At 63.5% G+C, this 12,112-nt stretch overlaps 1 protein-coding gene across 1 annotated transcript; it reads right to left on the bottom strand.

The window, feature by feature from the left end:
* Positions 1–2,540: 2,540 nt before the first annotated feature.
* Positions 2,541–10,596, bottom strand: CSF1 (colony stimulating factor 1). The gene is made up of 9 exons (XM_032203198.1): positions 10,555–10,596; positions 9,214–9,345; positions 7,412–7,474; positions 6,893–7,072; positions 6,484–6,661; positions 4,734–5,542; positions 4,381–4,436; positions 4,178–4,230; positions 2,541–3,883 (listed from the first exon to the last, which is right to left on the bottom strand). Exons 1-8 carry the CDS (start codon positions 10,573–10,575, stop codon positions 4,179–4,181), a joined length of 1,491 nt encoding a protein of 496 aa, XP_032059089.1. The 5' UTR covers positions 10,576–10,596; the 3' UTR covers positions 2,541–3,883; position 4,178.
* Between the last annotated feature and the right edge of the window lie 1,516 nt (positions 10,597–12,112).

The following is a 12,112-nucleotide window of genomic DNA, read 5'->3' as shown; positions in this document are numbered from 1 at the left end:
CAGGCCGGCCCGGCAGGCCCGGCAGCAGCAGCCCCGTACCCCCTGCCCTGGCCAGCAGGGCCTGGGGGTGCCCGGCCCAGGGGGTCCAGACCCCGTGCCCCGGTCAGGGCCAGCCCCCCCCACTCCACAGCCCCCCGCTCAGTGGCGGTGCTGGGGGGCCGCATCCTGTGCCGTGCTGGGATCCCCAAGGGTGCAGGCGCGGGGCCCGGCCCTGCGGCAGTTGCCTGTCCCCGGCTGCCCTGGGGGGCCGCGGGCTGTGGGCACCCCAGGCCCCAGGATCCGGCCCGGCTGCACCCGCGGGCGCCAGCCACAGCCCCTCCAGGCCTGACCCCGCCGGGGCGCGGCGTTGGCCTTCCCGCAACACGCAGAGTGGGCCAACATCAGCATTTTGGTTAACAACCCACTGGGGCCTGCAGATAACATTTTTAACCAAAATCACTCTGTCTGGCCACAAAACGGCCCCGGGCTGGTTCTCGCCGGAGGCGGCGAGCATCACACAGGGGTGGACGCAGGGGTGGCCGGGGCTGGCTCGTGCCGCCTGAGGGCCATGGGGGGAACCACGGCCCCGCGGCGCTGCCCGGGCTGGCGCTGCCCCCTCAGCAGTCTGCGGCCAGGCTGCCCAGAGCCCCTTAGCATGGGGGTCACGAGCCCCCCAAGCTGCAGGGAGGGTGCCCCCAGGCCGAGCCACGTGCTGCCCAAGCGTCTTTCCCCCAAAACCACCCCATTTTAACACTGCTGAGGCAGATCATCTGCTTTTAAGGCATACAAAATAAAAACAGATTTTGGAGGGTCTCAGGCACCCACCGCCTTCTTCAAGCCCCCGAGGATTATTTTCCACCCTCCTGTACGTGCATGGAGTGATGGGAATGGCTCCACCACTCCCCCCCTACCTATATGGTTCCCAAAAGTGGGCACTGAAAGCAGGTTTTGCTCCCCCAGATCTCCTCTCTGTGCTTTTGCCAGTTTGGGGGCGTCAGGGTGAGTACAGGTGAGGTGTAAATCTGGGAGGGGTTCACCCCCCACCCCAGCAGCCAGGATCTTTGCTCTGACAGCACCACGTTGCCGAGCTCTGCTGTGTGGCCGCATCCCTGCCATCATTCAGCTCCAGAGTGAACACTCTCTCCTCTGCTGCCGGCTTCCACCTGGAGCTGCCTGCAGGGCAGGGGCTGGCTGCCCCCAGCCCTCCCAGCCCGGGCACCCTGCCCACCCCCTCCCCACCACCCAGGCAGCCTCTGACCTTAAACACCCCCCCACTGAGACCATAATGACTGTGGCCTGGATCGGCGGGATATATATAGGTCCCACTTCCTTGGGAAGGGGATGTGGACCTGGGAAACCCCCGGCTGCTGCTGGGGAGAGGAAGGGCAGGGCTGAGTCAGCTCTCCTCGAGGAATCCTGTTTGTCAGCAAACAAGGCCCCAAAGCCCACAAAGGGCTCCCTGGCCCTATCCTGCCCCCCCCCCCCGCCTCGTGTCCTCAGAGAGCGATAGGGGCAAGCGATAGGGGCAAGCGATAGGGGCTCAGTCCTGCACTGCCTGAGCCGCAGACCCCACTCAGGCCCATCATGGGGCTGCAGGCAGTGGCAAAGCCCCCTCCTCAACCCCCCGTGTGCCCCCGGGGAACCGTCTGTGTGCAGCAGCAGCAGGACAGGGGCTCGGGCAGCTGGAGGGGGGAGAAGGAAATAGCTTGCGGTGCGCTGCCTCGCCAAGCAAAGTGCTCGCAGGAAGCAACCTCAAGTGTGTTTGCTTTTAGCAGCTGCTTCAGCTCCTTCCCATGCATTTTGGGGTTGGGGGGGTGGTGGTTCAGCCCTGCACCCTCACTCACAGCACAGGGATGCGGGTGGAATGCCCCAGGCAGCAGGAAGGCCGGATCCATCTTGCTGCCCTCCTGCCGTGACCGTGAACTCCAGCACGCATCAACAGGAAAAGGGCAGGGGCAGCGCATACCCTGACCCCAGCACCGGCCCCATGCCTTGGTCACAGCCAGACCTTGCCCTGCAGCCCCCAGCCCCCCCCCAAGGGGGCTCCCTGCAGATCTGAGCCTCACTCCTTAGACCAGTCCCAGGTCAGTGCTGGGCCAGCTGGAGCACCCCAGGGCCGGGAAACCACCTCCCCTGGCTTTCCTGCAGGGGAAGGGAGCGGGACAGCCCCCAGCTTGCTGCCAAGGGGCAGGGGGCCAGGCAGAGCAGCTGAAATGCCCCCCCCCCCAGCACAGGCAGAAGTCACAGATACACAGCTGCAATGAGCATGGAGCCATCGCTGTCCCCATCCCCACATCCCTTCTGCTCTGGGAGCCAGGGTCCCCCTTCCACACCCCACAGAACGTGCCCCGCATCAGCACAGACATCCAGGCCAGGACACCCCCATCCCAAGATGCATCCCCCTACTCCCCGCCTCCCCCCCCAATCAGTTCCCACCATTGCAAAGTGCTACACATCTGTGTTTATTAATAATATTAAATATACAAGCCATTTTCTATTCTTTTCTTTAAATAGACTTCTTTAAATGACTTTGTATAAAATATTTCACTGTATAAAAAAAAAAAAAGAAAAAAAAGAGGCAAAACGAGCCCATCCCGGTCTGACCACAGGCTGTCTCCCCCCCCACCTCCCCCTCCGTGCAAAGTGTTGCCAAGTTGGAGGCTTACACCAGCGGGCACCCAGCCTGGGCACCCTGCTGCGGGGCTTCTCTCCTGACTTATGCTGGTCTCTCACCCCAGGAAACATCTCCTTTTGGCCGTCATAAATACACATAGAAAAATTAATCGTAATGCTTTAAAAAGTGTGGTTTGTTCCAATTTTCTTCCACTGTATAAAAATAATGCTTCAAATCCAAAGAGCAGCACGGCCACGCTCAATGCGGGGCCTGGGGAACGCTGCAGGGGGGCAGGATGAAGCCCAGGGGCAAGGGCAGCTTGTGCAGGTGCACCCCAAGGTGCTGCCGGTGCGCCCCAAGGCAGTGCCAGGGGGGACGCTCCAGCTCCCACCCATGCGAAAGCAGCCCCTGCACCGCTGCCTTCCCCTGCTCCAAAGCACAGTTGCAAAAATCCAGTCTGGAGCGAGGCCAGCTCGCGGCAATAACCTTGCAGGGAGGCAGGAGCCCTCTTCCCCCTGCCCCCCCCCAAAAAACAAAAACAAAAAAATCTTCTGTCGGATAAAGGCATTCATCCACCACATTAAAATAAAACCCTAATGCACAAAGCGGTGCCAGGCAGCTCCCAAGGCCAGCTCAGGTGCGTAGGACGTGCCACAGCGGCAGCAGGACGGGGATGGCACCAAGCGTCAACCCCCTGCCTGGGGGCATTAAATATTCACAGTGTGAGGGTTCTCCCCTTGCAGTTCAGGGCATGCAGTCTGTGCAGGCACGGGGAGGCAGAGGGGTGGGGGGGTCCTGGCCACGGCTCCTTGGCAACTGGGGTGCAGGAGGGGTGCACAGGGTGCCATCCAGCTCCTGCTGTGCCGGGGTAGGAGAGGAGCAATGGGCAGCGGCGAATCCTGGCTGGATCCGGGGAGCTACTCCTCTCCGAGCTTCAGGCAGTGCAGCCCAAATCCAACACTGTCCCTGTCCCGCAGCCAGCGCCACGCTCCGTGCACTGCAGCCCTGCCTCTGCCGCCGGCCCCGCAGAGCCCCTTGGTGATGCTCCAGCGCCTTCCAGCCATGTGCTCCCAGGTGCCGGGGTTCCGCACGGGGTGCGTCCCCCCCACCCTTCCGTCTTTGCCCGTGGTTTTGCAGTCTTCTGCCATGGGGCTAGGGAGGGGGGGGGGGTGTGAGCATCATCGCCGCCGGGGGGAGGCTGCAGCAGGGCCAGCACGCACCGGCCCTTCTTCGCACAGCGAGGAGCATCCCCGTCCGTCCCCCGAGCAGCTTCACATCCCACCTGGGGCCCTGGGGAGAGCAGAAGTGTCAGTGGGACATGATGCTAAGGAGGGGAGTAATATGTTTTTTAAAATGGAAAAAAAAATAACAAATGCATTTTTAATATATTATTTAAATGTATATAAATCCTAATAATGAATTAATAGGCTACAAAACTGCACACCGGCAGCATCAGGGCACAGCCCTGCTCATCTGTGTGTCCCCACCCTGCTCAGCACTGTCAGCAGCTGAATAAAAAACAAAGTCAGCGCCTGCAGGGACAGGGAGGGGTCCAGCCCCTGCCCCTGGGCCCCCCCCACTCACCTCACAGCTCCTGCATCTCCACCTCCGGGCACCCCCTCGCTCCCTGTAGTGCCCTGCAAAGAAAAGCCCAGGAGGTGATTAGGGCAGGATGGCCCCAGCCAGGGTCCCCAGGGCGGGGGCCACAGCCAGGGTGTGTGTGTGGGGGGGGCTCCCTGGAGCCCTCTACCAAGAGCTGTGATGGCACTGGGTGACCCTGCACCCACCTTCGCTCTGGCTCCTCAGGGTCGCAGCCCCCCTCTTCCAGTGGCCTCTCCAGGACCTGCACGGAGGGAGAGGGAACGGGGGGTGAGCCCTGGGAATGGGGCTTCCCATGGGGGAGGCTCCCACCCCCTACACTCAGTAGAACAAAACCAGGAGAAGGGGGTAGAAATCTCCCCAGTAACACCCCTCCACCCTGCTCCGCATCTCCCTGCCCCATAACGGGGGGCACTGACAGGAAGGGGGTTCACACGGTCCCCATGTCAACCCATGCAGCACCCCACTGGAAATCCAAGAGATGAGTGGGGAAAGGGAGGCAGGGATGGATGAGGATGCTCACAGCCAGGGATGGGCTCACCTTGGATTTATACTTGTAGAAGAGCAGCCCGCCCATGGCCAGCAAGACAGCCACAACGCTGGCCACCATGACGTATATCAGGAGCTCCCGGTGGCTCTCCCTGGCTTTCGGCTCCTTCCTATGTTGCTCTGCGCTCAGAACAAAGCTCGAGTCAAAGCTGGGTCCGGCCCCGCCGTCCTCGGGATCCCGCAGCCGACTCAGCCCCCAGCCCCGCGCCCTCGCGCTGTCCCCAAGGCTGCCCGGTGCCCGGCCCCGCGCCGACGGGGCCATCCTGGAGAAGCGGAGCTGCGTGACCGGCTCAGGTGTCTCCGTGGGACGGATCCTGGCCCCGCGGTGGCCCATAGAGACAGTGCTGGGGGACGCTGCTGGCATCTTGGTGCTCATCCTCTGGGGCGAGGAGGGCTGATCTGGAAGGACAGAGGCTCCGGTGCCCTCCTCCGCCATCCCTCGGGAGGGGATGGAGATGTCCTCAGCTGCCGGGTCGGCGGTGGTGGCCGGATCCAGTAGGGCTTCGGCGGTGCCGCCGGCTCCAGCCGTCTGCTGCATCCTGGGGGACACTGCTGATTCCGTGTCACTGAGCTCGATTCCTGGGACCTCGTCGGTCCCTGAGCTGCCCTCCAAGCTACTGGGGGACTGAGACAGGGCGCTGCTGCCTAACTCAGCGAGGGTGCCATGGAGGAAGCTGAAAGGGACCTGGGCACTAGCGGGTGCCATTTCTCTGCTGGCATGGGTGGCAGAAGATAGGGAGGGCTGGGTGGCAGAAGGGAGGGCAGGGGACAGGCAATTGCAGTCAGGATCTGTCCCCACACCTGAAAGAAGCAGAGAGAAGAGACGGCCGTGGGGTCACTAGCCTCCAAGAAGGGCAGACAGCAGATCTGAGGCAGGGGAAGCTCCCCCAGCCCCCTGTGTTCCCATGCGAACCAAACAGCCCCAGGAAGGAGAGCGAAGGGGAGGCAGGAAGCAGGCAGGACCAGACATGGCAGCAAGACAGAGGTGACAGGAACCAGGCAGGATGAAGCAAGCCCCATCACCGGGTCCCCTGAGCTGACAGCAGCGGGTTATCCACAGCACAGCATCGCTGACAGGAGCTGGCCAGGTTCAACGTCCCCATGGTCCCCACGGTGCGGTGGCAAGGCACAGCCCAGCACAGACGACAGTGAGACATCTCCTCCACAGGCATGCAGACAACAGCGTGGGTGCTCGCACAAGCACAGACGGCAGCAGGGGCTCTTCCACCCCAGCGGGCAACACTTGGCATGGTGGCTGAGCCTCACCCAGCCTGGAGGCATTTACTCCACAGGACCATTCCCAGGGGAAACTGAGGCACAGGGCAGCAACGGGGCTCAGCTGAGGTCATGCAGCATGCTGGCTCTTTTGCCAACCCAGATGCTCAGTCTTTGGAGATGAAGCCAAGCCTGATACCTCAAGCCGAGCCGATGGAGCTGCCTCCTGACACTCCTCAGTGCCTCTCTCTGGCCTTGTTTCCAGCTGCATTTCCCATCCCAGCAGGATGCGGCCCCCCCTCTGAAGCTTTTCCCACCCCCAGAGGGTGGTTGGCCCCTTCCCCAAACGCAGACACAGAGCTCACCAACACCACGGGGACGGCCACCAGCCGAGCAACGCAGACAGACCCACAGACACGAGCTGCACCCACGTGTGCACAGAAGGTGCACGCGCGGCTCTCAAGCTGTCCCATGCAGGCAAGCCCGCGCTGGGTTTGGCAGGCAGAGGCAGAGCCCCGGTGCCTTACCTGGCGAGGAGCTGGGCTGCCTGGGCCCCACGCACATGCTGCGGTACACCTGGCTGCAGTCCTTCTCGAAGGTCTCCTTGCTCTGCAGCAGCAGGTTGATGTCCTGGAAGAACTGCTTCACCAGTGCCAGCATCTCGTAGGGGGACGTGGTGAACTCCTCGAAGCACATCTCTGAGAGCTGGAGGAAGAGCTGGGCTCAGCACCGGGTCCCAGCATTTGCCCCGATCCTGCCCGGTGTCCCCACTGTGGGTACGGTGCTGCACCCGTGGCTGGGTCTGACCCACGTAGGGGCTCCCCACAGCCACCCAGCTCTGCTCCACTTCCAGGATGCGCCCACCCCACAGGCAAGCACTCAGCCCCATACCCCTGTGGGTCTGGCAGCCACCAGGAAGGGCAGAGGACCCCATACCATGCGCTCCTTGTCATCCTCCTCCCTGATGCAGGGGTCCACGTTCTCATCAATGCTGTCATACATCCTGCGCACCATCTGCATCTTCTTGGCATTGGAAGAGTTCTCCTTGAACACTGTTCTGTTTAGGATCTTGCCCAGCAGAGGAAAGGCAGCTTTCACATAGCAGACGGAGTCACTCTGGGAGGGCAACAACCCCCAGGAGGAGAGACTGGTTACTGCATGGGTACAGGGAGCACCATCGTCCCACCCCCCCTGGGGAAACTGAGGCACGGAGACACAAAATGCCTTCCTGTGCTCCCAGTCTGCATGAGTTGAGACTTCACAGCCTGACCAGAAGGGCTATGAAGTTCCCCACAAGGGGCCTGTCCTGCCTCCTGCAAAGGGGGACGAATGAGGGGACGTGGGGTCTGTGGGCAAAAGGGGTGCACCCCAATATGGACACCCCAAAGCACCCAGGGAGCCAGCCCCAGTCCCTGTCCCCTTCCATCTCCCAGTACCTGGCGAGGAGCCACTCACCAGCTGCATCTTATTGATGAACTTGAAGGAGACCCTGCCCGGATGCTGCATCTGGGTGTCCGCCTGCAAGGACAGAGCAGGGTGTCAGCCCACAGCCACGCAGTGCAGCAGGAGGGGGCACGACCCAGCCCTGCCGCCTGAGTGTGCACAAGCCCCCCGGACCCACAGTGCTGGGGGCTCTGCTCCCCCACACACTGATCCCACACCCTTCTTCTCCTCCAGACACTCCCCTAAGGTCAAGGCCAGATCTCTCCTCCCGCCAGGATGGCCCCGTACCAGGGACGTCCTGCCTCCCCCACCGTTCCCTCTCCATCCATCATTCTCCTCCTCCCCACCCCCCTCCCAGCCCAGCTCATGCTGCAGCCAAGCTGCAAAAGAGCATCTGCCACCTCCTGCACCGGGGCACTTCACAGCACGCCAGGATGTGACCGTGACACCGAGATCACAAATCCCCAGCTCTGCACAACACTGGAATCCTGCAGGCAGTGCTGCCGCCCAGACCTGAGCAGAGCCCCGTGCCATGAACATTTCCCAATGCAAAAGGAGGAAAATCCCCCAAACAACCGCCCCAAAGGCAAGCCCTCCTCCAGGGCGTGCAGCCCGCCTCCGGGCCCGCATCCCAGGCTGGGAGGGTGCGGGCTGCCAGAAGAGCTGTGCCGTACTGGAAACAATTGCTCCATTATCCCACGGGGCTGCAGCGAGGGCCGGCTCTGCAAACGCCTTTGCACGGCCAGAGGAGGAGAGGATTGCGATTCCAGCAGGGAAACCATGGCTTTCATTCAAACCTGCACCATCCCCTTTCTCCCCCCGCCACGCGCCCGTTTTTGATCCCGGTGGGCTGCAAAGCAAAGGCTTCCTGGGGGCACAGGGCTGCAGGAAGAGCTTGGGCAGAGGAAGCCAAGCTTGCAAATACAACATCTGCCAGCTCCTGGCACCGCAGCTTGGTGCTTAAAGAGGAAGAGGTAAAGTGAGCCCGGACATAGCGGTTACATGCTAAGAAGTGGCGGCTGAGCTCGGTGCAGGACTCAGTGGCACCGCTGCTGCCTCTTGCTCCCTGTTAGCTGCGAGGCCAGCAGTGCCACAACGGCAGAATTTAATCTGCGACAAACGCATCCGTACAAATCCCTGCGTGCCCCTGATTCCCGTGCCTCCCCTGAGCATCCGCGGGCAACCACGTAATTCCCACTCAAGAGGTGAGCCAAGGGCCAGCACAGGATGCGGCCCCGGCAGCAGGGATGGGGCCAGGATTCGTCTCCCCCGGGGAGAGTGCGAGCACCCGGCACTGCCCATGCGCCACGCAGAGCAAAGGCACCCATCGCACCAGCCCGGCTGGCTCCATCGCCTGGCCAGCGGCCCCCCTCACTGCCTGCCACCCACCCACAGCCCCATTGCCAGCCCAGCTTCCAGGCAAGCAGCTGGACTCAGGAATGCAGCCAGATTCCTTGGCTTAACCCCTGCGCAGCCGTTGCAGCCCGGAAAACACCACAGTCCCAGTCCTCTCTGCCACTTCCCCACTGTCCCCTGCCTCGTGCTCTCTGTGGCAGATGCTGGTGCCCGTTGCCCCCTTCCAGCTCACGTTCCCAGCTGTTTCTCCCACTGGCACTTTTCTGCAGCCACGCTCACTCAAGGCATGACGGTGCATCACTCCCAGCTCCCACTCATGTCGGGTGCCCACTGATGCTTGGCTCCTGGGTGCTGTCACTTTGCTCGTGGAGCTGCCGAAGAGCTTGCGGGGGCTGATTGGCACCCACCCGGCCCCAAGCAAGCCTCTGTCCTGCAGCAGGGCCCAGGAGGGCACTCACCAGCTCCTCCAGCTCAGCCAGGTGCTTCTCCGTGATGATCTGCTGGCAGTAGCTGTTCTGCTCCGTCTCATGGATGCTGCAGATGAGTAGGAGGAGGAGGGACGACAACAGGGTGCAGCGGAGCAGGCACACCTGAGCACAGCAGAGCAACGGCTCAGAGCGGTGCTGGACCAATGAGCCCCCCGCCCTTCCCTGCCTCCTCCCCCAGAGGAGCCACCTTTGCAGTAGACGACACACACAGACACACACACAGACACCCCTGTCCTCCCACCTGTGCCCATGCCATCCTGTTATTTTCAGGCACCAGGTCAGAGGGGAATTTCCCAGTCGCCAGCAGGCACAGGGGCTGAATGGCCGAGGCACAAGCTCCCCCCCTCCATCCAGCCCCGTCCCCTCTCCCCACCGTGGTTCTCATGCCTCCGCCCCAGCTGCAGGCAGGGGTACTGAGCCACCCACCCCCAAAAATCCTCTCCCACCCTCCAGACTCCCCAGCCTCCACCGTCTGCACCCGCAGGGCTATTTCCACGCGTCGGCTCTGGCATCACCCCAACCTCCCCCCCCAGCTCCCTGCAAGCCGCGGGGAGGCCCGAGCACCCCGGTGGGCAGCGGGGCTCCCCCGGGGCTGACTCCCCCGCGACAGGGACTGGGCAGAGCCCCCCCGTGGGGGACACGCGTGTCCCTCATCCCAGCACCGAGAGGGTGCCCGGGTGGCGGCCGGGGGGAATTTCCCTGGGAGTCAGCCCAGAAATCCTCCCGGCTTGTGAAACTGCGGATGCTGCCCGGGGCACCGGCGGGCCACGGCCACGGCTGGCTGGAGCCTCGCCCCGCCGGGACGGGGCTGGGGACCGGGACCGGGACCGGCGCTGGGACGGAGCCACCCCGCGCCGGGACCGGGACGGAGCCAGGGACCGAGCCGGGGTCCGAGCTTCCCGGGGACGGGGATGGAGCCACACCCCGCCGGGGACGGGCTGGGAGCGAGAACCGGGACGGGGCTGGAAGCGAAAGCAATCGGACACAGGGGGCCGGGACGGGGCCGGAGCCTCCCGGCGCCGGGGACGTGGCCGGATCCGGGGGTCTCCAAGGGGGGGGCCCTCGCCACGTCCCCTCTGCGAGCCCCGGGCGGGGACACGGGGGCCGGAATACGGCGGGGCGGGCGGGGGGCACCCGCGAGGAGCCCCGTGCCGGGGGGGGGATCCGCACAGGTGGCAACGGGACCGGAGCTGGGAGGGGGGGGGGGAGCGAGAAGGAGGGAGGGGGGGCGGCAAAGACGGGAGGGGGTCTCCCGGAGCCCGGCGAGGAGCTTAAGGGGTGGGAGGGAGCGGGGGGGGGGCGCGAGGGTACCTTGGCTCCGAGGCGGGGCATGGGGGCTGCCGTGGGGCCGGGGTGCCGCGGGCCGGGCGGTGCGGGCGAGGCGGCGAACGGGGCCGGGCTGAGCCGCCGCCGCCGCCGCGCTGCCCTTTATAGGGCCGCGGCAGCATGTGGTTTATGAGAAAGGGCTGGCGGGCGGCCAGCCCCCGGCGCGGCGCGGCGCGGCCCCGCTCGGCTCCGCTCGGCCCCGCTCGGCTCGGGCCGGGGGGCGCGGGGCGGCCCCGCCATCCCCCCCCCACCCCCTTGATATCCCCCTGCCCATCTCCCCCTGCCCATCTCCCCCCCCATCTGCCCCGTGCGGCTCGCGCACGCGGGCACATGCACGCGCACACACTTGCGCGCGTCCAGGCCTTGGAATGGGGAGGGAGATGGGAGGGGGGGGGCGTCGGACACCCACTCGTATGCGCGGGCACGCCCCGGGCACGCGCACACTTGGACACACACAGGCAGCTGCGTGCACAGCCCTGGAGCTTGCACGCCCGTGTGCACGCAATGCACACCCCTCGGAACATGCGCACGTGCACACGCGTCCAGGCACGGCCCTGGCATGTGCACAAGTGTCTGTGCACGCACAGCACTTGGAATGTGCAGAAGTGCGTGCACGCACATCCAGGCACGGATCTGAGGCATGTACACACCTGTATGCACATGCACACCCCTTGGAACACACACGTGTGCATGCAGACACAGCCCTGGGATGTGCACACATGTATGTGCATGCACACCCCTGGGATGTGTTGGTATGCATACACACATGCAGACAGGCACACCCCTGGATACGTACACACGTGCACACACACACAAGCACGCATGCACAGCCCTGTGCACACACACACATGCACATACAACACACACACAGCACCTCACATGCATGCACAGCCCCCACACCTGCACACGGACACAGTCCTGCATGGACACCCATGCAGGCACAGGCGTACATATGTGCATGCCCGAACAAACACTCTTGTCGTGTACAATTGCGTGAACTTCTACATGCACATGCACACACAACTGCGTAGCCATGCAGCTGTGTGCACACCTGTACATACCCGTTGCACACACGGGGTATATAAACACAGTCCCTGCCTGGGATACAGAAACGTGCTCATACACAAACACACACACCAGTGCAGCACATGTGACTTTGCGCCTTGCTTTTTATCCATGCCAGAAGTTTTCCTGCAGGAAATCCTGCAGGAGAAAAGCCCTTGTGAGAAACTTCTGCCATGCAGAGGGTTGCAGAGGGTTTGGGACAGGGTGCCCCCCGCTGCACCTGGCAGGGTGCAGGTTGCAGGGCTCCTGGGTGCCCTGGATGCTGCTCAGGGCAGTGAGTGCCAGCAAGTGTGAGCAGGGCAGGAACAGAGGCATCGCGGGACAGGAGGACGATGAGAGACCCCAGGGCATTCGGCTGATTCCGGCTCCCCCCAGCTGCTTTTCCTATTGCTGGTGCCAGGCAGCTAGTGGGCTTGGAGGTGTGGGAATGGGTCTGCGTGCATCGTCACGCAGATCCATGTATGCATGAACGGATGCA

Source organism: Aythya fuligula, chromosome 25 (genome assembly GCF_009819795.1).
Source record: "Aythya fuligula isolate bAytFul2 chromosome 25, bAytFul2.pri, whole genome shotgun sequence".
Taxonomy (NCBI): Eukaryota; Metazoa; Chordata; class Aves; order Anseriformes; family Anatidae; genus Aythya; species Aythya fuligula.
This window is presented reverse-complemented; position numbering and strand designations above follow the sequence as displayed.

Excerpts from the sequence above, each read along its gene's own strand:
- CSF1 (XM_032203198.1), bottom strand. The coding sequence starts at position 10,575 with ATGCCCCGCCTCGGAGCCAAG. Across the intron at positions 6,662-6,892 it reads AGGATGACAAGGAGCGCATG|CTCTCAGAGATGTGCTTCGA; the intron begins GTATGGGGTCCT and ends CTCTTCCTCCAG. Across the intron at positions 5,543-6,483 it reads GCAGCCCAGCTCCTCGCCAG|GTGTGGGGACAGATCCTGAC; the intron begins GTAAGGCACCGG and ends TGCTTCTTTCAG.